The sequence below is a fragment of the Orbicella faveolata genome, unplaced genomic scaffold (assembly GCF_042242905.1).
Source record: "Orbicella faveolata isolate gen_17 unplaced genomic scaffold, um_ofav_v1 contig_48, whole genome shotgun sequence".
NCBI lineage: Eukaryota > Metazoa > Cnidaria > Anthozoa > Scleractinia > Merulinidae > Orbicella > Orbicella faveolata.
Window position 1 is genome coordinate 8,670,983 of NW_028301578.1, and position 26,338 is coordinate 8,697,320.

Consider the following 26,338-nt stretch of genomic DNA (forward strand, 5'->3'; position numbering starts at 1 on the left):
GCCATTATCATTGACTCACTAAGTTAACAAAAGAAAACTCGTTTTCACGAATTCTGCCTGAGTTGAAATATAAGGGATAAATAAGTCAATAAAGAAATAAGGAAGTTTTTTTTATAAATGTAAACATATATATTTTTCTATCAACACACGTTTTCGGCAGTCCTGGGAACGACATATTTCAAACCGAACTGAAAACCAGATTAGTCATGTAATAAATGAGTAGAAAATGTATTGTGTATTGGATTAAAGTTCATATGAAGGGGAAATCATTGCTTTTAGTGTTTACGTTATATATCGTTTGAAATGCACGATTCCAAGGTTTCTAGCTACTTTGAGCCATGAGCTATTCCGAAATATCGAGTCGCTGACCTTGGAATGAACTCATGTGGGAAATCTAAAAATCATCCGATCAGATCAGACTTCGCAATCCCAATACTACCACAACAAAATCCATTCACTGGGGAGCTTAAGGTGCCTCGATGGGATGTTTGAGTAACGATATCGTTCAACTTTGAGCGACTAGAGGACAACCATAATCATCCGATAGAAAATCAACGTTACTGGTGTACTAGAGAAGGATGAAAGTTTCAAATGGGGTACATTTTACCAGGATCTGAGTTACCATAGCGACAAAATGACGCCATACCCCATTTTACATATGACCGAATAACTTGCCATCAGCGACAAATTTAGGAGCGTTTTCGAGAAAATTGCGAGTGAAGTTTCAAGGTGTCAAAATTAAACAAAAACAAACAGTTACAACGTTATTAATTGAAAACTATGTTCACAAGACTCGACTAAATGGAATTTTAGTCTTAGATAAATCATATAACGTCTAATTATCTTGAATGAAAATCTCAGAGAAATCGCCCAGTTTGATATTCAGAAACACTGGCTTGCAGGTAACTGGTTTGAGATTATATTATATTTATTTCTTTATTTCTTTATTTCTTTATTTTTAAATCTGACCTAAAATTATTAAATTGGTCGACAATTAAAACAAATTCGATGATTTATATTTTTATATGATTATTTTATATTTTTAGCCTCAATTCAGGAAAATATTGCGGGAATTTTGACGCATGTGGTTTGTTGTTTTCATAAACATTTTCTATTGTCTCGAATCGGAATACCATTGTATATTTCAGCATATTACGAATTCATAAAACGCGTGCTTGTTTTCCGGTGATTTACCGGAAGTATGCTAAAATTTGCCGAGCCAACATTACAATAACAATGAAACCTTTGTCACACTTTCACTCACCTGGCGTTAACGCGAGGTGAGTGAAATGGGGGTATGGCGTCATTTTGTTGCCATGGTGACTCGATCCTGATAAAATGTCCCCACTCAAAACTCTCATCTTTCTCTACACGGCACGAAAAATTGGATTTACTCTAAATTTGATCCTGATCAAAGTCGAAGTCAAATATGATCATAGCTTTGATCCAAACTTTGACGCGCGTCAAATGTGTGTCAAAAATGTCATGGCTTTGCCGATACATTTGATCCATGACAAAGAGGAGGGCAAATGTGATTTTAACTTTGACTCCACCTTTGACCCACGTAAAAGGAGGAATCAAATATCTTATGGATTTGCCGTACATTTGATCCCTGCCAAAGGCGAGGTCAAACATGTCAATAACTTTGACTACAGTTTTGACGTGCGTTAAAGGCGTTCAAAGACACCACGGCTTTGCATACCTTTGATCTCTTATGTCAAAGGCGTTCAAAGGCGGCATGGCTTTGTACAACTTTGATCCTACGTCATGTCATGTCAAAGGCGAGGTCAAATATGGCCATATCTTGCGACTCCGCTTTTAACGCCCTAATAACCTGCGTTTTCGTATTTTTTTTTCTGTTTTAACGATAAAATGAAAGCTTGCTTTTTTGCCAATGTGTATTTTTTTAATAAAAAAGTTTTCACTTGACCTGGAGGTGGCACAACGAAACAACTCGAAAACAGCGGGAAAACGCGGCTGCCAGCGGCTTCCCGCATTTTCTGGCCAATCAGAATAAAGGGAATAAAGGTCAACGAAGTCGGCTGTGAGGAAAGCAGACATTTTTCTTCATTTGGCTTCATTATGGCGGCTTTGGTGAAATTTTCGTTATGTTTTGGACCAGGAAAAGGTAAGTCTTTGAATTTCGTTCATTTTTTTTCAATGTTCAGAGAATAACGGAGTTTAAAAAGTAAATTAAACGCAGCAATGGCTACATAAAGAGCTGTGAATTGCGTATATTTATAATGGTAATTGAACTGAGTGGAGTGCAATTTGGTCTGAAATCATACGAGTGATTTTAAAATCGAACGAGCGCGCAGCGCGAGTTCGATTTGAAATCACAAGTATGATTTCAGACCAAAATTGCACTCCACTCAGTTCAATTGCCACTTTATTAGATCCATTTTGAAATCACATGATTTTATCGCCTTAAATTTTAGATTTTTGGTCACAGTAGCTAGTTTGTTAAAAAAAGCGGAACCGGAAACGCCTTTACGGCTCGTTTAGTATGCAAAACGATGTCATGTGACGAAAACTCATTCGAGGATGACAGAGAAACAAGCAGTTCTGAAATCAGAACGAAACTAGCCTACTTCAGGTACAAAAGTTCAGTTCTCATCGCCTGAATCAATGATGGAAGGCCTTCCTTTCTTTTGTGGGCGAGGCTGAGACTTTCATTGTCTTTGGAGAAGGAATTTGAAGATGCATCCTGTGTAATTCTGCGATCGATTTCTTTTGAGTTGTGAAACTCCCTCGAGTGCACGATGCCCAGTGGAGAGTACGTTTTTTTTCTTTTAACCACCGTTTAATGACATGATTTTAAGGGAGTCTAGCTCGTTATCATCTCCTTTTCTTTTTGTGACCTCGGCGTAGGACTCAACACTCAGGACCTTGTCAAGTTCTTGCGGCGCCATTTGTTTCAAGATATTTCAAAGATGGCGGGACTGGCACCGGCTTCGTAAGACGTTCGTTCATTCACTGTTTTGTACAGTGGGGCGTATTTTGACTATGTTTATTAACAACGACAGAGTTGAGCTCTTTTGTTGCTTCGTTGGAAACTACCGCAAACCTGGAAACATCTACCTTCTTGAGATGGCTCTGAATTTGTTGTGTGGTTTTCGTTTGTTTATGTTTTACTGGACTCGGTATCATACGGATCTTGAACAGATGTTGAAGAAAAATCGCCAAAATATTCGTCAAGCCGACAGGATGGACTTATCCAGTGAAGATGCATTGATTAATTTCGTCAACGCCTTAGACTTTGTCAAAATGTGTCTTCCCTAGAAATCATGGGTATTTAGTTGGCATTGACCCCCAACAAGGCAGTTTAACCACTTTGATGAGAAAGAAGTGGAAAACACTGTGTTCCATTCCACTTATAATGCAAGAATGAGCAAGTGCAAGAAGCAGAAAAGGAGAACTGCCAAAACATAAGGAGTTCCATGCAACGGACTGTACGTGCCATCTGGAAAGGACGCTTATACACTAGTTGACTTTTGTGCGAAGTTTGCTATATCTTTCCCGAAATTTTGCGGTTGTCTTCCCTATTGTCTAGTCTGGTCTAGTAAATTTAAGGAACTGAGAATTTAGCCATAGTACTTCAATGTTAGATAAATGCAGTTTGTACCATGGAAGATTTGTTGACTGTTGTTTTCACGATAGACAGAACAATGTTTTCCTTATGATCAGTCTCATTACGTGTAGTTTGAAACCAAGCCTGTAACGTGGCTTTTTGAAACCTGAAGCCCAAAACATTTATGTAAGGTACTTGAAGGTATTTACTCTTGATAAAAACGGGGAAAAAAATTGAAACTGAGATGAAATTGAACATATTTATTTTCTTAAAATTAGGCGCAATGATCTTTCCGGGCCGCTTTTCCGTTAACATTTGTCAATAGTTTGGTACAAAATAACCTTATTAAAGCTGATATATTCTTCAAAACTTGTCAGACATAAATCAAGAGTACGGATCTAATTGCATCTTTCGTATGCGGAGCTACAAAGCTAGTGTAGCAAGCAGAAAAAAGCGTATACGATGTGGATCGCGCGAAACGTGATCAACGGTCGCGCAGCGCGAAAGAGGAGCGCGAGCGAGAAGTTCGGGCGAGACGCGCGAGCGCGGAACGCGCAGAGTACCTTTGACAAACCTTTGGCCTGCGTCACAGGCATCTTCGACCACGTCTTTAGCAAACCTTTGACTCGAATCGCAGACAAATTTGATTACGCTTTTGACCCGCCTTTGACAGTGCGCAAAGGCGTATCAAAGGATCACCTTTAACCCTAAAAACACAGGCGTTCAAAGGTGAGTAAAAACGGCCTTTCACGCCTTTGATTTGGTGGTAAAGGTTTATTCACAGATGATCTTTGATTCGCGTCACAGATCGTCAAAAGCGTGCAAAGGCGACCTTTACAAAACCTTTAACAACACATTTGACGCGCGGTAAAGGCGATTTTTCGTGCCGTGCTAGTACACCAGTAACGTTTGATTTTGTCGTATTGATTATGGTGGTGCTCTAGTCATTCAAAGTTGAATGGTATTGTTACTTAAAAATCCGATCGATCCACCTTAAGGTGGCTCTCTATAGTTTTACGATCGCATGCGCTCTTAGGACGAAAGCTCAAGTAATCTGCGCGCGCTCAAAGGAAAACGTCCGTGTTTTTCGATATTTTATGATGTCAACATGAGCACAAAAAGCAAAACTGATAGTGAATTTTCTCTCGTTTCCTGCGTTGAAATTCCGTAAAATTTGGCAGACTGGTAATAAATATTTTACGTTAGTTGGAGCTCTTTTTCCAGCGAAATATATCTGACCAGTTTTTCTGCAGTGGTAAAAGACATAAATTTGCCAAAATTTAAAAAAAACTGCCAGCACTAACCCTACTTTTTTCGTGTTTAAAATTCGTATCCCGCCGTATTCAATGTACCGTAAAAGTCAGGAAAATTTCACCGAAGGAAATTCGAGAAAATCACAAATGAAGCCATAAAAACGGTAAACAACGCATTTGTTTGGGCATTTACAATTCAACATTAAAAGCCAAGATTTTAACAGAGATGATAGTAAATCAACATATTATCATTGTTTATTACATTTAATGAGTTTGAAAGGACTGGGTGTAAAAACGAATGCGAAAACAGCATTCACAACATAACACTAGCGCGCGCAACGTGACAAGTGATTATCCTATGGAGCCACCTAAGCAACAACGGCGCCGACGCCGAGGACGACGCCGTGGACGACGCCTCGTCAAAAATGAACTTATATTTTACCAGCGAAACTCGCAGTTGTCTAGATTTGTTCAGTTTGTCATTGGCTCTAAGAACTAAAAACTTGCTCAGGCTAAATATTCAATGACAGCGTTCAATTCCAAATGAAAATACGAAAAAATTAACCGTCTACATTCGCGTTCTTATGTACGCAGAACTTTGTCATTTCACGATGTTTTGCAGAGGGCAGCAAAGAAATGTACAAAAATTTATGACGCACGTGCACAGCCATTATTTTGATCATTAACCTTTTGTTTGACGACGTTCTCGCTTCCGTCGTCCTTGTGGTTTGCTTAAGCTCCCTTCTGCCTTTTGCTGCTCACAGGCAACAAACCTAGTGAGACATTTTGTGCAAAAAAAAAAAAAAAAAAAAAAAAGAAAGAAAACAAAAATTCTTCCCACCAACCCAACAAAGCTCTTACTCACCAATACTCTCAAACAGTTTAGTTCTGTTGACAGAACTTCCCCTGACATAATTTTGGGATGATATAATGCTGTTAGGTTTATTTCAGTGTAATATCACAACAATAGACCATTTCCGAATTACCTTTAGCCTCTTTCTTTGGCCCCGTTCACACGTATCCGGATATTTTTGAATCCGCAACGTTATCTTCCCGGATACAAAAATTTGCACGTCCACACGTAGCTTATTCAAATCGAATTCGCCTGTCCACGCGCATCCGATGGTATCCGGATTCACTCTAGAGAAACTAGGCCTACACGTTGTACCGCCATATTGGTTTATTGTTCAGTATAGACTGGACACGATTTTGCTACGTCATCGAATTCGAAAATATCCGGATTCACCGTCCACGCGTTATCGGATTCGTTGCGGATTTATTTATTTTTTCCACTCCGGAGGAGTGGGTTAGAAAATATCCGGATTCGCTGCAGAATTCGCCGGATGCGTGTGGACGGAAGCCGTATCCGGAAAGAAACAGTTGCGGATTCAAAAATATTCGGATACTTGTGGATGGGGTCATAACGCGAGTCTTTGCCTTTCATACGTGCCGATCCTTTCATACGAAAATAAAATTTCATTCACGTGCAAATTAAACGGCATTTTCATATGAATTATTGTGAACCAGACCTCGGTTTGATAGAGAGGCAAAGGCAACTCGGAAATGGGCTATTATCCAAAAGAAGATAAAACATCTTTTCAGTTTAATTCAGTCACGTTAATTCTTGTAGTAAACATCAGGAATATTAAAGGGGTTCAGTCACGGTATTTTGAGTTATTTTGGCCACATACAAAATTACCGGCTTTAAATGGTAGGAAACCTGAAAATAACAGTTTAATAAGATAGAAAAAAACCAAAGAGATAATAATAACCCATAAAGGAACAAGGATGGCTAAGGATGGAGAAGATTAACACGGATTACAAACGACGAATTTGAAAACTTGAGGCTAAACTTTGATTATTATTATTATTATTATTATTATTATTATTATTAAACTTTTCAATATGTGCAAACCGTGACTGAGCTCCTTTAAGAAAACATAACGGCGCGAAATTCCTTGATAGCTTTCTCGAGTCTTCTACATTTTGCGGAGGATTTCGTTAAGTAACCAAAACGAGACTGAGCTGAAACTAGATTGCCAGATTTAAAATTGGTTTGTTTCTTCAATTAATGCCTTTGAAGTAAGACTGTAGAAGTACTTTAAACATAATGAATTCAAATGTTTATTCTGTACATCTAACAATTGCGTATGGCAACAAATGTTTATAAGGTTTCAATGTAGAGAATGTTACATTCGCACTTTTCCACTTTTCAACCAACACACCATGATCAGAGGAAATGTGAATATCTAAAGGATCTTCTTGAGGCTTGGAAATTCATCCGCGGGGTGTTTTCTTGGGCTCAATTTCCGCCCCCTCCCGAGGGGGGGGGGGGGGCTCCCATATAAAAAAGACGGGGGTGTTCGTCGGAAATTTTGAGAAGAACCCCTAATATAAGAGGTACCAAAATCCTGTTTTGTGGGCGTGGCTTAATTTTTTTTCACCCCTAAGAAGTACCATTTCTAAAACACATCACCTCCCATCATGTTTTTTCTTTCGGCTCAATACCCTAGTAAAGTAAAAGGTTCCGTAAAAGCTCCTGCTGTCAACCTTCGGAGGCTGGACACCCTACGACGTACCATAATCGCTTTTTTCACCCCTAAAATGTACGTCGAGCACCCCCGTTCCCCGGGAGATCCCCGCCGTATCTCCGTCGTGTCCGGTCGTCGTTCCAGTATAAAACGCAGGCTCGTTTCCCGGACGGTGGCTAGTAATTGAGTTCTATCTTACCAGGAGCGACACCAGGTCCCCTTATTGTACATAAATGCTCATTCACTAAGGAGCCGTCCTCGCTACGCCAAAAGAACTTGAAAAAAACGCAGCGTTATTTTTATAGTTAGGCCTACCGTCCACACTAATCCGTCACGAAAACGGAGCTTTTCGAGAGCGCTCTTCAAACCGGAGGAATTCGAAAAAGCCGGGTTTTTCGTTTTAGTGTGGACGGAGAACATTTCGAAAACGGTGCTTTTCGAAAGCGATGTAGTCACGATTGCCATTTGATTTCCCTGTCCTAGTTTTTCTCAAACACAAATTCAAAACAACGGTGATTGTTGCGTTTTTAAATTCCTCCGACGTATTGTGGAAGAACACATTTGATGCGTTTTCAGAGTGAAACCTCTGTTTCTAAAAGTTATTCGGATTAATGTGGACCGGACAGGGACTAAGTTCCGGACAAACGCTAAAACACTACTTGCAATATTACGCTTCAGTATCTTCACTGTGGAGCATTCGGCGCGCTGCAAGCAATTTATGATAGTGGAAATTACCCACAAAATGGCTAACCTTATGTTTAGTACTTTTACTATGAGAGACGTCCTTTGTGTTCGATTTGAAAATTACACAGCAAGAAGGCAGGAAATTTGTCGCACCATCTGAGCACAATTCGGCAGAAAGTGGGTACCAATATTACACGATATTATTGCACGAGTAGAAGGGATTTCTGCAACAATGTAAGTAGTGTTACGCCCATAAATTTCAGCCACGAAGAGGCGCACGAGAAACACAGTTACACCATAACTTGAGAGAGTGGCGGAAATCGAGACCTACATGTGCCCAGTCTTTGAAATATCGGGAAGCAGCTTCGCAACGAACTCTCCCATTTTCACGCAAACTCTGGAGAGTGTTTCGATTTGTCTATAACTTTCTTTTTCCAAGTTTCATGCTCGTTAAGTTCCTTAATTTTGAAATGCAATCCCTTTTGCCAGCTTCCCTTGTGTCCTCACTCAACACCTACGGTCAACAACCATCAGTCACGCAACACTCTTAGCCAATAGTCACGAAAAAGGGGCCCTTTCACACCGTAGAGCGTTACACTTTTCCAGATGGCCTTCATGTACGCTGTTCATTTGTGTCTTCCTCCTCGTCTTTGTTGTTTCATTTGATTTTGACATTGAGGACAGAACCATTTTCCCTTAGGAGCGTCTGTCAATCCAACGCATCCGTAATGAAACCACTCGATAGCACACTGAAAAGCGGAAGAAACAGCAACATAAACATCAATATGATTCGGGTAAAGTCTGCATACAGAGCTTATCCCGATTTCTGTAGCATGAAGTGACTTGGAGTATTTCTACTCCCCCCTGGATGGGATGCTATTGAGTCCATCGCAGGGTTGCCCCCAGCATTAAGGTCGCTGGTACCCATCTATACACCTGGGTGGAGAGAGGCACAGTGAAAGTAACGTGTCTTGCCCAAGAACACAACACTATGTCCCCGGCCAGGGCTCGAACCCGGACCGCTCGATCTGGAGGTGAGCGCACTAACCCTGAGGCCAGCACGCCTCCACCAACTCAATATCCCCTTGATTGGAAGTGGATACATGAAACATCATGTATTTGAACTGCGGAGAAAGATTTGAAGACAAGAATGAAGATCGCAGTTTTATCCACACAACTTAAGCAGCTGTGAAATTAAAGCCTAAAAATAATTCAGGCTTTCACTAAGCTTTTTTTTTTCAGGTTTGACTTATCTCTACTTGTTTTGCACATTATTGTAAATCTACTGAATAAGGCGTTCCATCTAAAGAAGAGCCTTCAGTGCTGGCGTTATTTTGGAATGTCACCCTCGACAGACCAGGTTTTCGATACCGCGATCTTGGATTGTAATTGTTTGGGGCATAGTGCAGGGGGTAATGGGTGGGTGGGTGGGGCAGTTGTTTATTTCCTTCCCCTCCACCTCCCCTCTCGCTCATTTTTCCACCTCTCGCCTACTTCCTCGGCAAATTGTCCCTCGCCCCAACATTCCACAGTTACCAAATTCAAGACGGCGGCCTAATACAAAAACGTGCACTCACGCGCCAATAACAGTTACTTACGTCAGGATTATCACATCCGACCATTTCGCCATAGGAGACCTAAAGGTAAAGAAATATTGACGCAAATAAATAATAGGCTGGTGTATATAATGAAGATGACAAGTAAAGTGACGTACGAAGTTGAACGTGTGTCTAGTAAAATCAACTTGTTGTCACACCTTGTAACACGGGTGGTAATAAGAGTAAAAGCGCTTTTCAACTGGAACAAAGTTGGCCAACAAGTTGCAAGAAAATATTACCCATATTACAAAATGCCGTTCACCCTTATAGAATGTTTAAACAACAACTTCCAGGCTTATAAGAATTATTTACTATTTTTCCTTTCTTTCCTGTTTTAATAGCATACACTGTCAACCCTCAAATTAGACAGTTTGTTGTTGTTGTTGTTGTTGCTGGCGGTGGTGGTAGTGGAAAAATCAAATAAATCAAATAATAATAATAATAATAAAAAAATATGAACGTGCCAAAATTCTAGTTCAAAAAAACAGTAAGCTACATGTAAATGGGGACACCTGAACTAATCAGTACTGTAAGAATTATAACATTCCAATCGCAAAAAGCTAAATTTTAAGTGTACGGGACATAGTTATATGTATGTAGACTCTCCAGTCTAGACACATACCTTTCTAGTTACACTACAACTTTTGAGCTTCAATTGTAGTTCGAAAACTACATTTGTTCAACAAAACAGTGTTCTCTAACTGGAATTACAGACTGCGTATCAAGCTTCGCTCAGAAACACTTTACTAAGATTACAAGTCTTTCCCTACTTGCCTTGTTTCTAGGCCTCGCAAAGGTCAGTCTGTTTCGAACTTAATTGACCGTGAAGGCCTGGAAGAACACGAAGCAATTCCCTTACCTGATTGCAAAGACAATACCGAGGTTCATTAGGATCGTAAACCCAGTCAGACACAGCAGCTACTGCAACCGCTGCCTCCTGTTCAGCAACCTGGGCCGAGGCTACCGCAGTGACCTGGGTCGAGCTTTTACTCCTGTAGAGGACAAGAACAAGACAGTTCGGTGAAAGCCACAAATGAATGCTAGGGCTAATATCTCAGTTGTGTATGTAAATGAAAAAAATGGCAAATTTTATTGGGATAAATGGTTTTACATTCACGCTTTTGCACTTTAGACTGGAAGCTTTAAAACCAGAGAACGTACAGTATCTGTAATCCTGGTAGCCTGCGAATAGGCTCCCAGCGAGGACGGAAAAAAGTTTGGCGAGCAAAGCGAGTGGACGAGCGCGAAACTGAAGAATTCGGAGAGGGAAGCGATCGGGGAGGTCGTCTCGTTTGGGCTCCTGTTTACTCCTTCATTAATGAATGGTTTTGTTGACAAAAACTAGTGTAACAGTTTTGGTTTAAGAAACTTTGTCAAACCAGCAACTTTCTCTTGTAGGCGGATCAAGAAAGAACGTTTGTCAAAGAGAGGTAGAAAAGTAGTTTCCAGACCCTTCATTTTGTGCTGCGGTAGTTAAAGTGTTCATATACACTGATGCTCTGAGAGAAATCTGGGCCGTAGCTACATGTAGTCACAGGTAAACGGACGCACTTGCCTCAGTCATTTCATTCGTTTTTGTTGTTTATGATAGTCATTAGAAACACCCTCAGTACATGGTATCTTGAAAGAAAATTTAACCATGGGACGTTACCTCAGTCATAATTTTTTCATGGACATTACTCAGTCATAAATTTATCATGGACATTGCCTTAATCATAATTTTTTCTGGATACAGCACTGGAAATCGTATCAGCATAGCATCCACAAGGTGACAATTTAGCAATTTCCAATTTTGGGATCTTGGGTACTGCTCATCATTCCGTTGCCTAACACAAGGTACTTACTTCTTCTTCTGTTTTGTTGATGTCGGCGCCACACTAAGAGAGGCATGCACATCACTGGGTGGAACAGGAATACTGACAGAGTTCACACTAGAAGCTGGCGAGTCGAATGGCATTCCCAGAGAACTACTAGCTGGCAGACCATTCAGGCCACCTGGTGTGGACGACAAAGTGCCCAGTGAACTTCCTGTTGATAATAAAGTCAAGTAAAAGTGGGTGAAACAGCGATCATTTTACCACAGCACTAGTTATTAGGGCCTGAAGTAGTGTCCACAGTACGCCGGAGAAATTTGAAAATGCAGTTTTATTTCTATGACAGGCCACAGTAATTCGTCACGGAAACAAGCTGAAACAGAGTTGTTCGAAAACGCTGTTGACACCGGAAGAATCTGAGGAATTTCTGCTTTTCGTTTTCGTGTGGATGGAAAACATTTTGAAAACGGACTTTTTCGAAAACCGATGGTGCCGCGATAATAATGTTATTTCCCTTACCGAGGTTTCCTCAAACACATACTGGTATCCAAAATGACCGGTGATTGTCGCGGTTTTAAATTCCTCCAGCGTAGTGTGGACGGAAAACGTTTGATGCGTTTTCAGAGCGAAACCTCCGTTTTCAAATTCCTCCGGCATAGCGTGGACAGGGCACGAGTAGGACTGGAAGATGCAATGGGCTTTTTTAAATGCAGTTAGGACATTGGACACCGAAAGCAACAGTCTTTGTGTGAGCCCTCTGGAATCAGTGCTGTGTTCATGGGCAAGACACTTCAAGTTTACAGTGCCTTTCAACCCTGGTGTTCATATGGGTATAAACAAATTTTAGGCTCGGGGGAAGGGAGGAGACACTGCAATGGACTAGCATACCATACAGGGAGTTTTCTACTCCCCCTGGACGGGACCCCTGATAAAGTCATCTGAGAAATTTTACACTCTGTCCATTCACAGCGAAAATAATCCAAAGCTGATAAAATACAACAACAGAAAAATATCCTGACAAACCTAGCCCTATACAGCATCCCTTAATTTCCTTGTACACTAATCTTCAGAATTGCGTAACCACTTATCAGTGGCTACATTTAAGCAAAGAGCACTTTTTTCGTGTTTACATAGCCTCATCTAAACACAAGGAGGGCTGGGAGAATTTGAGACAGTTATGCGAACCCAAGACATTCTCCTAGCCCCCCAAGTGTTTAGATGAGGCTATGTAAACACGGAGAAAGTGCTCAATTGCTTTTAGAAAATAGTTCTCAAAAACACACGGGAATCTAACACGTCACAACCGTGTTTATATAGTCTCATCTAAACAAACATATTGACCAATGACAGCGTGCGTTGTATCTCAATTATGTTATAAAAATCAATATTGTTCATTAGAACATGTAAGGCCCAGTTCATATGTTTTGCATCTGCTAGGCTGAACTAAATTCAGGAATAAAGTTTGACAATGGCATGGCAAAAGAATAGCGCCCGAATCAAACTTGTGAATTAAGTTCGACAAGCTCTGCTGTGCTACGCGACTCTGGCACGGCAGCGATTCAAACATTGCGTCTCTGCTGCACCAAAAAAAAAAAAAAAAAAAAAAAAAGAAAACGTAAATTATATTTAATGTATTTTGGCAGGATTGCATTCCCACGGGGAGTTATGTGGTGGATTGTTACATGGTTTCAGTAAATCTTGGTTGAATTAAATATGACTCTGGCACGATGTCTGAATCAGAGTTGTGTTTCTGCCATGCCACAGACGAACCTAATAATTGCAATTATTGCAATTAAGTTCGGCACAGTGGATGTGCGATGTCTGAACTGGCCTTAAGCCTTTAATGTCCCTCTCATGGAGAATGAATACTTTTACTGACAAAGGAAAGCTGTGAGTCGTTTTACTCTAGCTACGTACTGAGAATAAACACCAAATGAATAATTTTAACACTGCCAAAATTGAAGTAACGATTCTACGATTCCTTCAGTTCCATGGAAACTCACCTAAAGCTGCAGCGTAAGGAGGCTTCAAGGCTCCACTTCCTCTCCTCCCAGACTGCATCTGCAGTGTTGTTGTTACTGCTTGATGTGCAGCGACTGCCACAGCTGCTGAACCAGGTCCAACTGAACCTGGGAATGATACAAATCAATAACAAAACACATTGAATATTGACAGCTATTTCTAATATCAAGAGTTTCTCTGTGACTGGCCTGCCTCCTGTTGGTCAGGTAGGTTAGGACATGGACAAAACAGGTAGGTACAGTAAGTACAGTCATAAGATTATGTCATACACTAGACCATGAGGGCTGTAATGCCAGAATGCCGGCCAAAGGTCTAGACAATACAGACCAAGCACAGTGAGATCATTACAAGAGAACTTGAAAGAACAACAAGAAAACTGAGCACGATCTTTCAGGGCAATGCCCAGTCCAATAGTTACTGTAGCTAATTGTCAGAAAATACATGTACTTGAATGACAAAGGTTAATCCTAGCCATGGGCCCAGCTCTGAAGGAATTTACATTTAAATGAATAAAATGTAGTCATGAAGTAAAGATAAATTATGTACACTAGCCTGAAGTGCAGGCGTTATTTTAGAGCAAAAGGCTTGATAGACCAGGTTTTTGATGCCGCCACCTTGGAACGCAATTGGATGTTCTGAGACTGGCAAAGGGTTGAGCCAGAGTGCATGGTGGGGGCAGGGGGCAATTGAAACATATTTTTTCATTCCCCTCCCCTATTTTTTCCACCTCATATCTACGTGATATGAAATGTTCATTTGAGTGCGAATAATACACTGGCAGGCTACCACCCCCCCCCCCCCCCACCCCTCTCCTACAATTTACAAAGGATCAATCATACAGGTAATATGAAAACTAATTAAAAGTTGTTTTGACTTACTTAATGTGTATGATCTTGGAACAGAAGAAGGAGACTGAGGTGCAACTGATTTTGGTGAGGGGGACATCTGATTGTAGACTCCAAGGGAACCATACGAATAGTCGTGCATCGCAGGAATGGACAAGTGGTCACCATTAACAAGATCACCTGACAAACTGTCAGGAGTTTTTCTTTCTGCAATTGAGAAGAAAATAGGGGAAGTCTGCATGATACCCGAGGACCACAAAATTAATACGTTTATGAACAGTAATTTTCTCATTAAGTTTTTCAGTGTACTGCAGGCAGTATTTACGTACCAGATTAATCTGTTCACTTTTACAGTCTTTGTCACCGGTAGGTTACAATGTACATGTACATGTACATGTGTGGGCTACATAACTGAACTATTAAATGAACTACATGTACTATTACATGCACATGACATTCAATTTTATTAATGGTGCATGCTAGCATCTAATGGTGAGTTTAGTCTTGCAGATATCAATGTGCATGACTACGTCAAAATTCAGCTTTTATTTCTTTCTTCTCCCTTGTAATTTTCATGTACATTTTATTGCTTGAATCCTGTTGTACAGTTTGTGAAAATCTTATTCACAAACAAGTTCATCAGTCTAAACTAAGTAAGTGCGAGGTGAGCTTCGAAGCCTTGTGGTCTGTTTTTCAGTTGTAATGAAAGTGCCATGTGCACTGTAAGTTGTAAATTCGCAAGTAAAGCAAATTCGAGTCAACTGCACAGCACCAGATTCATGTAGTTAGATGAAAAGGCTGATGTAACACAGTTTCTTTAGAAAGTAAAGACATGTACGATACACACAGTGGTTATTATGAGGTTGAATCACGTATCCTGCATGTATGTGTTCACCCACAGTTCATGTAGTTACAAGTACGGTGTAACTTACTGTGTCCAGCCAGTTGCAATGACCCGTGTATGTGATTATTTCTTGCTGGTGAGGGTGGATTAAGTGGTTCATCTAGTCTTAATGACCCTGAAAATGGTAAAACAGATAATTATCAAAACAGAGATCATCACACTATTTCCATAATTTACACTTCTCCCAATCAATAGTACGAAAGATCAAGTATAAAGTGTACATAGTATAATTATATGTTATTGCACTCATTACTTTGTCCCCCATCAAAGGGTGCAACCTAGCAACCAAATGCTCATTTAACAGCCAGGAAACCTACATGTACAGTACATGTACATGCATCAGATAATAATTTATCTACTTACTTTGTTCTAGAATTTCTGTTATACCAGCATTATCAGCTTCGAGTTCCATTTTAAACTTTGCCAGTTCTTGATCTAGTTTTCGTAAATGTCGGTCCACCTTTAGAAAGACAAGATTATGGTACCTTATACAAGTCATACATAATTATACATGTACATTGTACAAGGAAGTTGTCTGCTTATATTTGAAGAAGTTCAATTTGAAAAAGTTGCGCTCGGTTGAGAAAAACAGTTGCTCTCCTCCTGAAAACACTAAATGAAACCCCTGATCAAGTTGAAAAGAAAACTTACTATAACAATAATTTCCAATCTACCTGGGCCCACTTATTGTAAAAACTTAGGTACTAAAAAACTGTTAATACTTCTATGACCCTGCGAGCTGCATTTCATACTTTTTTGTGCTGGAGACTATAGTTTTTTGTCTGTGTTTTTGTTTTTGTTTTATTTAATATTCATTTGTTAACTTTGAATATCTGTAAGTACATGTATAATGTTAATATTGTAAGTAACTGGTAGCGAAGTAATCAATTTTAGTATTGTACATAATGTTAATTCATGTTTATATTTGTAAATTATGTCTTTCAAATAAAGAAAGAAAGAAAGAAAGAAAGTTGAAAATTGTAAGTAACTACTAGCAAAGTAATCAATTTTAGTATTGTACGTAATGTTAATTCATGTTTATATTTGTAAATTATGTCTTTCAAATAAATAAAGAAAGAAAGATGGAAAGAAGGAAAGAAGGAAAGAAGGAAAGAAGGAAAGACGGAAAGAAGGAAAGAAGGAAAGAAGGAAAGAAGGAAAGAAGGAAAGAAGGAAAGAAGGAAAGAAGGAAAGAAGGAAAGAAGGAAAGAAGGAAAGAAGGAAAGAAGGAAAGAAGGAAAGAAGGAAAGAAGGAAAGAAGGAAAGAAGGAAAGAAGGAAAGAAGGAAAGAAGGAAAGAAGGAAAGAAGGAAAGAAGGAAAGAAGGAAAGAAGGAAAGAAGGAAAGAAGGAAAGAAGGAAAGAAGGAAAGAAGGAAAGAAGGAAAGAAGGAAAGAAGGAAAGAAGGAAAGAAGGAAAGAAGGAAAGAAGGAAAGAAGGAAAGAAGGAAAGAAGGAAAGAAGGAAAGAAGGAAAGAAGGAAAGAAGGAAAGAAAGAAAGAAAGAAAGAAAGAAAGAAGGAAAGAAGGAAAGAAGGAAAGAAGGAAAGAAGGAAAGAAGGAAAGAAAGAAAGAAGGAAAGAAGGAAAGAAGGAAAGAAGGAAAGAAGGAAAGAAGGAAAGAAGGAAAAAAGGAAAGAAGGAAAGAAGGAAAGAAGGAAAGAAAGAAAGAAAGAAAGAAGGAAAGGAAAGAAGGAAAGAAGGAAAGAAGGAAAGAAGGAAAGAAGGAAAGAAGGAAAGAAGGAAAGAAGGAAAGAAGGAAAGAAGGAAAGAAGGAAAGAAGGAAAGAAGGAAAGAAGGAAAGAAGGAAAGAAGGAAAGAAGGAAAGAAGGAAAGAAAGAAAGAAAGAAAGAAAGAAAGAAAGAAAGAAAGAAAGAAAGAAAGAAAGAAAGAAAGAAAGAAAGAAAGAAAGAAAGAAAGAAAGAAAGAAAGAAAGAAAATTGAAAATTGACCACTAAAAATTTCACTCAGGCAGAATGATTATATAGTATTTCAGAAATGTTTGGCTCACCAGATCATAAGTCTGTGATGCTATGTTCACTTTCTCATCAGCATCTTCGATAGCCTTTTGATACTCCTACCAAAAAAAATGACAGAAGTTACATCAAAACAATATGAAAACCAAATAAATGAGTAAAAGATGGCGAGTGGTTGATATACTATTCACGTAAATTACAATTTATATTAAACAACAAGCAATGTAAAATAAACAATAGCTTCCATTTGGTGGGAACATATGCTTAGATATTTGACTGTGGACATTATCTCTGCTGAGAAGTGAACAGTTTTCCCAGAGCGTAGCTTAAGGAAAACTGTGAACTCTGAGCTATTGTGTTTATTATTCCTCAAATATTTTCCGCAACATGAACAGTTTTGAAAATCGGGAAATGTCACTTGGATATTCAGTTTTAGCCCAGGTGTATCCTGTCATGTGATTCTTTAGAACAATTGCACATGGGCAAAACTATTTGATGGATTATTTATAAAATTATGCACATGTATAATACTGGGTACATGTACAGAACAATTCAAAGTTATCCAGCTACCCACAGTTTTGTATATGATTATACATGTATGTCTGTTAACCCAGACCTTCTGATTGGATGACTTAAAACATTTTTGAAACTCATTCAACATGCATTGTTGAAATTATTGTAGTGTTAGTACTTTAGCACTTACATCTCTGATTTGTTTGTATTGTTGTTCCTTCCACTCTGGCTTGGCCTTGCGGCAGTTCATGAAAAACTGTTTCACTCTGATGTCTAGGTCATCTATTCTGTCTGTTGATTCAGAAATAAAAAACAGGGATCATGTTCTGTGAGCAGGAAAAGCATAAAGTTACCTGGCACAGCTTTACCATAAATTACATACATGTAACTTGACTGGGGGGTACTGAGTATTTAAATTAAAAGTTGGCCATGTATGTAGATCTATATGCCTCATTTATTTGAACTTACCATTTATAATGTAGACAGGGTTGAAAATATTTATGAGAAAAGGGTCTTTTTACACCATTTTGGACAATCTCAATTTTTGGCACTGATATCTAAGTATCTAAAAGTATTAATTTTATATCATTGTTAAAAAATAATTAAAATGAGGCATCAACAAAACCCTGGAGACTCAGAACTTATTGCAACCTGACTTATAATTTGCAGGACAGCATATAATGAAGAGAATACAAGACCTTTACTTGGTCTTTTTGTAAACTTCAAAAACTCAGGCCTTCTCAAAATTAATGTACTTTACTTCGTACGTTCATTAAACATACATAATGTTGGACATACAAAAAATGTACAACATAACATGAAACTTACTTTGAACCTGCAGATCCATCTCTCTCATGTCTGTAAATCTGTCTCGCAGCTCCACTGGGAGTTGCTCTATCACTAATAAAATAAAAGTTCAACTTACAATAGTTCAATGTACAAAAAAAATGTTTTAGATAAATTAAAACTGACTGGGTATGTACACACGTGTACATGTATGGTACTGTTTTGCATATATTTACACTAAAATACAGATACATGTATACACCCTGTAACCTGGCACTCAAGGTCCATTGCATACAGACTCTACCTTTTTTCACCTCTCATAGGGAGAGGAAACATGCACCTTTTCTGCATGGCAGCTAATTTCACTTCCTGAGGGTATCTACAGTTTGTCTGTTGGGTGTACCTCAATCCACACTTCCACAAGAATTTATGTATGACTTAGTCAATTAAAGGTGACCTTTTTTAAAAGGATTTTAGAAAAACAGCCCTAAGAAAATGTGCAAGCTGATTGGTTAAAAATCATGTTTCTATAACTCGATGGAAACACAGAACTTAAGCACAAGCTGTTGACGTTATGATGGTGCATGTAAAGAGAATTTACATTTTGATGATCAAAGTAAACATCAAGTTGTTTTCCTTTTTTCGTCGCGGTGTTTTCTAATAGAAGTAGAAAACATGTTCTCCGTGTTTTTATCAAGTTATAGAAACACTCATGAAAGTTTGGGAGAACTTCAAAAAGCTGTGGTGTGGCTCATGTTCCCACAGCATTTCTCGTTCTCCTAAACTTCCACTCGTGTTTCTGTACAGCGTGTAACTCGATAGAAACACGGTACGTTTTCTATTTCTTAAGTACAGTATAAGCGATAAATTATAAGCATTGGGGGGCATGACAAAAGTAGATTTTTTGAGGTTTCAAAGACTTGCTGGAAGTCATTGCTTTCTATGAGGGTAAACATGTGAAAACTAAATGTAGAAATTTGAGTAAAAATATGAAAACTACAAAAAAAGAGAAAGCTTCTTTGCGAAAAGCATTTTTGAGATTCCGCTTTTATCATAGTACAATAGAGCACACCAAGTAAGTATACTGCCCTCTTAGGTCAATTCCTCAAATCATATCTGCATAAAAAACCTGACGGAAATATGCAAGCCTTAACATTCCAAAGATTATCCATGTTGATAATGTATGACAACAACATGCACTATTTCAACTGTGTATCTGATTATGATAATTCACAACATTCTGGAATGGGCTGCAAAACTGAGACCAATGACTTTGTAATTGAAGTACTTTTCATTGAGGAGATTGCAGATTGCAATATTTTTGTGGTATGTGAGTGAAAGCTAGGTTAATGTACCATTGAGGGGGACAAATTTTCTTTAGCCTATAAAAAATATCTTTGAGGAAAAAAAAAAAGTCAAGAATATCATGTGCATTCCTGACTTTTTTTTTTTTCAGGACATCACTCATAACAGTTCATGCATACTCTATAAATAAATCCATACGTACATGAAGTGATAGCAAAGGTCCCGTGCGATTTCAAAGCATCCCGAACTCCCGATTACAGACGAGCTACTGCGCATGTCTGAAGTCCGACCTTGTTTACATTTTTGCGATCAATCGATCTCCCTCAAATTACAATTAGTTTGCCTGCATACAACCTTTCGAATTCTAACAATCGCCTTAGATCGAAGCAACGAGGTCTCGTGTCCAAATAAGTGGTCTTTACACAAAAATTTAAAGTGATCTGAGTGAATAACGAGCGCCGAATGCGGAATTTCAAACCCGACGAATTAAAACTTTACAAACCCTAAAAATACTCTCATTGAGAATGCACGCAAGAAATAAAACTTCAAATGAGCTGAGATAATCTTACACTCGACATAGTCCTCCAAATAAAGCATCTTGCATCAGTAGCTGTGTAATTTTTACTTCTTTTGTGCTCTTTTTGTTAATTTCATCATGGCGTCCATTTCACGATCGCCGACCCTCTCTATCGCGCATGCTCAGGGTAGGGACCGCTGACGCGATAGCATCCGCGTCCAAGATTTCACAACCTCAAACGATCGCGCGCTGGTGGTTAACATAAAATTTCCTAGGGATTTTGGAAATCAGTGACGATGAGTTCAATTTTCAGAGTAATTTCCACGAGCTTTCAATGCGTGGCTTGCAGGAGGAGTGATTTATATCTTCCGTTTTCTCGCACACTTAGTAAGCTCACTGCATCTCGAACATTTGCAACAGACACACAGGTAAGCGCGTGTTGTCCACTTGACTCGCTATTAACATCTTTATTTTTTTATTTGTTTTATTTGTTTCGCTGGATCAGCTTTGTAATCATATTTCCCAAATCTAATGTGCCACCGCATACAAGCCCTTTGAAACACCCCTGGTCCCTCCCCCATAAATGCATGCCATAATTGACCCACTGTACCTCACTGTAGCTACCCCCCCCCCCCCCCCCCCACTACTGAAATAAAATGAATGAATAGATAAATAAAAAAAATATAAAACTTATAGGAATACGTGGGAATTCTGAGCTCCTAAAAATAAAAATTCCATGTCAAGGGGGCATGCCCTCAAACCCTGCAAGAAGCTCACATCTTCTGCAGTTGGTCAACTATCTCTTTGGTATGTAATCCATGGAAAATGAAAGCTACTGAAATCCCCTGCATGAACATGCAGGTACTGAGGTTAATGGGAGCTGGGAAGGGGGGAGGGCTCAGCTACGTAATACAGGGTCGAGACAGCATTTCCCTTGAAGGCATATGCTTTGATGTTTATCATAGCACAGGTACATACTTGTCAATCACAAAAATTGTTTTCTTTTGTTGCCAGGAAAACCTAAAAAGGACACCACTATATGACTTTCATTTAGAACATGGAGGTAGAATGGTTCCTTTCTGTGGTTGGTCTATGCCTGTGCAATATAAAGATGGTGTTTTACCCTCGCATTTACACACGCGCCAGCAAGCCTCTCTGTTTGATGTATCACACATGTTACAATTCAAGTTACACGGAAATGACAGGGTTAAATTCTTGGAGAGTTTAGTCGTTGCTGATATTGATGGACTTGTGGACAACACTGGAACACTCTCTTTGTTTACGACAGAAAGTGGTGGCATTATTGATGACTTGATCATTAACAAGACTCCTGAACATTTATATGTTGTGTCTAATGCAGGATGTGCAGATAAAGTTTTGAAGCATCTCCAGGTACATGTATGGTGATTGACAGTGGAATATTTGTACATATAGGTGTACCCCCTTGGGACCAGAAAGTGACTGATTTTTGAAACAATGAGTGTCGTCTAGAGGGGTCCAGGGCCATCCTCCCTTAGGAAATGTCCTGGATTTTTTTTTATCCCTGCAGTCTCCTTTTAGGGGTTTCTGAGTAATTCCAAAGAATCTGACTGATTTCCGTAAAGTGGTGAAGACCGGTATGGATCTGCACCTGCACCCCCTAAGCCCCACTCTCCAACCACAGGGGAGGGGGGGGGGGGGAGCTTGGCTTATAAAAGACCGTACAAAATCTGTTCTAAAGTCCTCGACATTTATTTTATTGACTCACAATAATTTTAAATGCTCTTCATGAAGAGACTCTGAGAGTTCATACGTCGAACAGGCCTTCACACTCCATTTTCAAAATTGGCATTTAATTAATTTTCAGAAGATAACAAGATCACATACTCAAGATAACACAAATTGCATAGTGTAAACATTACTTCTTTCTAACAGGAAAGACTACAAGCTGTGAGTAATGATCTAGATGTTGCTCTAGAAGTTCTTGAGAACAAAGCCCTTGTTGCATTACAAGGTAAAGAATATTGACTTCTCCCAAATTTTAGCCTTAAAGTTCTTGGTCTCCATATGTTCTTAAGTGTTCCTTTCTTACAAGGTGTACATGTAGGCATGTACATTAATTTTCATTACCACATATAATCAAAGTTTTTTTTTTCTATGACAGTTGATGGTTTACAAAATATTTCATTTTATCATTAATTGATAATGCTCACAATGTGACTATTGATTTTTGTTAAAATTTAGCTGTCTAGATACAAATTAATAATTTTAATTGTCACACACGACTAGTTAGGTGCTGGCAAAATTATCCAGTGCAGAGCTTCTCTATGATCTCAGTCCTGGCAGCTATTCTGCAGGGTTTTTCTACTTCCAATTCTTAAAAAATATTACAAAATCAACCATCTACTCCAACTAATTTAGCCACCTACTTGAAAACTCTGTAAGTTACCACTCTGTATTTTATCTTTTTCTAATGTTATTGTCTTGTTATATTGGTGTAATTTAATTCAAATTGGCTTTCAAGCAGTCTTCATCTATTGACCAGTACAAGTTAGTACATCTTACGCCAGGGTGTAGCTTTGTTCCTGGAGTTTTACATGTAGTCTAGAGTCTTACCTCTGGATCCAATGCTCTTATTTAGGTCCTCAAGCTGCCAAAGTTCTTCAGAGCGGTGTTCAAACTGACCTCAGTAAAATGTTCTTTATGCATGGTGGTGTAATGGATGTGTTTGGAATCAAGGATGTGCGGGTTACTAGGTGTGGCTACACTGGAGAGGATGGCTTTGAGGTGAGAACATCTCTACATTCAGGGAAAAAAGGAGGCATGCTACCTGTTCACAAGCTTATGTCATTCACTGACCCAAAAACTTTGAAAATATTCCATCCTGAGAGAAATGTAGCGTGATAAACATATACTGCCTTTGATTTAGTTGTTGGGAATTTGGGGGCAATCAGTTGATGAAGTCACCCTGACTTCGGCAACTAGGCGTTCTCTTTTCCCGACGAGGCATTCCTTTTTCGTAGGTCGTATGATGTCGGCAGTTCGGGTATTCGTCGGTAAATGTACGTGTTTTTCATTCGTTCGTTTGTTCATGACGTACCATTGGCTTGTTCATTCATTGGGGCGATAAAATATATATATTTTTCGTTTTATATGTTTTCTTCATGCGTGCGTTCGTGCGTGCGTCCGTGCGTGCGAGATTGCATGCGAGGGTTTGGTCATCAGTGCGTGTGTGTGCGTTTCTTTGTTTCTTCTTTCGTTCAATATTCCTTCATTTATTTACTTTTTTTCCTCCCTCTCCACCACCTGCTGATCAACTCTACAAAACAAGACTTCGCATGCCTACACTGTACAAGTAACGAACATCTGCTGTAATTTTAAAACAATCTCTCTCCTTGTACTTGTATCCAGTTGTCTGTAGATAAAAACAGAGCTGTTGATTTGGCCAAAGCCTTTTTAGAAAGTAAAGAAGCCGAGGTAAAACCAGCTGGACTGGGGCCAAGGGACAGTTTGCGACTTGAGGCAGGCCTTTGTCTCTATGGAAACGACATTGATGAAGGCATCAGCCCTGTTGAGGCAGTGCTTGTGTGGACAATAGGTGAGTAGGTTTGTTTTAAAATGATCAGTGAAGGCATAGACTGTTCACAGCCCTCTATTTTTTCTTACTTTTATTCGACCGTCGAACGCGCGGATAGAATCGCGAGAGAACTCGACGTCAGCGCAAAGCAGGAGACTTCACGGGATAGCAGGTGGAGACCGAGAAAAATAGAGATCCTATTCTTCGTTTGGCTGTCCTTTCTTTTTCTGCGGTTCTATGCCAGGGCTCCCTCGGTCTACCACTTTGGCTCTTTCCCTACGGAGACCAAGACGTGATAGAACGCTGGTAGATTTATTCTAAGCATCCATAGACACTATAGATATCTCTTAGCTGGGGTCAGTAACCTAATAACTTCGTAAATCTACTGACTATCGTGTATTCAGCTAGCCTTCTTCGCTTTACTAATCTGCACTACATAACACTACTCTGCGTTACACTGTTCTGCATTACACTGCACTGCAATGAATAAACACTATATTGCTTTGCACTATATTACACTGCACTAAATTAACCCTACAAAAAGCATATTACCTAGTTTCTTATTGAACTTTTCGTCGTTAAAGGGAAGAGGCGACGCGCCCAAGCAGATTTTCCTGGAGCTGAAATAATCCTGAGACAGATCAAAGAAAAAGCTAAAAGGAAAAGAGTGGGCCTGGTTTCTAAAGGACCTCCTGCAAGAGGTAATCAATTCTCATTAGTGATTTTCGAACATTTCTTTTTTATGCCAGTTCTGAGAATTTAGTAGCCTATCAGGGCAATCTAATAATTAATTTACCTTGTTAAAAATTTATGTCTTTTTAGGTGGAACAACCATTCTGGATTCCGATGGGAATAAAATAGGTACATTAATCATTATCACTTTTAACAGAAGTTCTTTTCTCTTCCGCTTCGCTCAGCCTAATAGAAAACAGTTCTATTCTAAGTAAAGGAGACAAATAATACAACAAATAGTAGAGGGAGCCGTCAGCAATCGAGTTTATTCACAAGGTCACGCTTAATGCGCGTTACACGTTACAAGGCAGAGAATATACGCGAAATGTTAGTGGTAACCTTTTAACCTATACATGGCCATTCAGGGCCCCGGGGCTTTATCCTCTCTTAATTCTGCACAAACTATTGCACCACGTACCATACGACTGCCAAAACCTTTCTTTCATGTACGACACAAGACTGTATCCGTGTTCACTCTTCCCGAATTTCTAGGTCACGTGACCAGTGGATGCCCGTCACCCAGTCTCAAGCAGAACATTGCAATGGCTTACGTGACGTCAGAGTTCGCCAAACCTGGGACATCTCTCCAGTTAGAAGTGTACAAGAAAAAGATCGAGGCTCAAGTTGTGAAGATGCCTTTTTTGCCAACAAAGTACTTCTTTGGAAAGTGAATTTCAACGTGAAAGCCAAAAGACAGTCGAAACAAGCGTGTATGATTTAGGAATACTATTTGAAATTGAATAGGGTTTGAAATAATGTGTGAAAAATATCGAAAAGATAATATAATCGATTACTTAATTTTATTTTTTACATGTAACATGGTGGAGCCCCTAATCAAAGTTTTAGTGCGCAATACAGCAGTCAGGAGCTCTTTCTCATAATCAGAACTAGATTTACTTTCTGTAGTCAATCATTTGTCGTCTTTTTAAATTAATATTTGAAAGCTGTTTAGCCTGGAGCAATCCGCGCGTTCAGTTTGATTTGCACGTTGACAATATTATTAGAAGAAATGCTCGTTCCCAAGGCCCTTCCTCTTCCTCGCTCGAGAACGAGAGAGGACCATGGGACGGACCATGGGAACGAGGTTGATCTGAAGGGTTCACAAAACTAAACATGGCTAAACCATCATGTCTAGGGTTCATGCAGAAAATAAATCTCGCTATTTGTTCGAACCTAAATCTAATGGTGCAGTAAGAGCGTGAATGTTGCCAGCTGTTTTTCTGACTTATGAGCGAGCGTGAAATAGCTATTCCTTAAATTATTGACCACTCCCGTGTTTAATTTAAACACACAAAAAAAAAGTGTATATAGACGTGAAATAAAACGTACAATCTTTTTTACTTGTCTGCTGATACGTTCCAATGAGTTGCCCAAGATAGCCTACTTTATTTTTAAGAAGGCCCAGTCAAATGTCATTAATACCATCGAAGACTAAGGTCGTTATTTTGGAACATAACGTTCGATATACCAGGTTTTCGATGCCGTCATGTTGAATGTGGGAGGCGCGGTGGCCTCGTGGTTAGTGCACTCGTCTCTGGAATCGAGCAGTCCGCGTTTGAGCCCTGGCCGGGGACATTGCATTGTGTCCTTGGGCAAGACACTACTAACAGTGCCCCTCTCTACCCGGGTGTATAAATGGGTACCGGCGAACTTAATACTGGGGGTAACCTTGCAATGGACTAGCATCCCATCCAGGGGGGAGTAGAAATACTCTTAGTCGTTTCATGCCACTGAAA

General features: G+C 39.3%; 2 protein-coding genes across 3 annotated transcripts; one reads left to right on the forward strand and one right to left on the reverse strand.

The window, feature by feature from the left end:
• Positions 1 to 6,923: 6,923 nt before the first annotated feature.
• LOC110053147 (inhibitor of growth protein 3-like) lies at positions 6,924 to 20,499 on the reverse strand. Its single transcript, XM_089281113.1, has 12 exons — positions 20,367 to 20,499; positions 18,535 to 18,606; positions 17,897 to 17,997; positions 17,229 to 17,294; positions 15,586 to 15,682; positions 15,251 to 15,337; positions 14,352 to 14,525; positions 13,455 to 13,580; positions 11,482 to 11,665; positions 10,497 to 10,629; positions 9,638 to 9,676; positions 6,924 to 8,788 (listed from the first exon to the last, which is right to left on the reverse strand). The coding sequence occupies exons 1-12, from the start codon at positions 20,392 to 20,394 to the stop codon at positions 8,666 to 8,668; spliced, it is 1,230 nt and encodes a 409-aa protein (XP_089137239.1). The 5' UTR covers positions 20,395 to 20,499; the 3' UTR covers positions 6,924 to 8,665.
• Positions 20,500 to 25,942, forward strand: LOC110053148 (aminomethyltransferase, mitochondrial-like). 2 transcript variants are annotated; one of them, XM_089281112.1, is made up of 8 exons: positions 20,500 to 20,742; positions 21,329 to 21,706; positions 22,229 to 22,307; positions 22,935 to 23,080; positions 23,705 to 23,891; positions 24,455 to 24,571; positions 24,693 to 24,731; positions 25,095 to 25,942. In XM_089281112.1, exons 1-8 carry the CDS (start codon positions 20,611 to 20,613, stop codon positions 25,271 to 25,273), a joined length of 1,257 nt encoding a protein of 418 aa, XP_089137238.1. In that variant the 5' UTR covers positions 20,500 to 20,610; the 3' UTR covers positions 25,274 to 25,942. The 2 variants fall into 2 exon arrangements, with proteins under 2 accessions (XP_089137238.1, XP_089137237.1); XM_089281111.1 differs by lacking the exon at positions 20,500 to 20,742 and having other exon boundaries at positions 21,125 to 21,706.
• Positions 25,943 to 26,338: the final 396 nt, after the last annotated feature.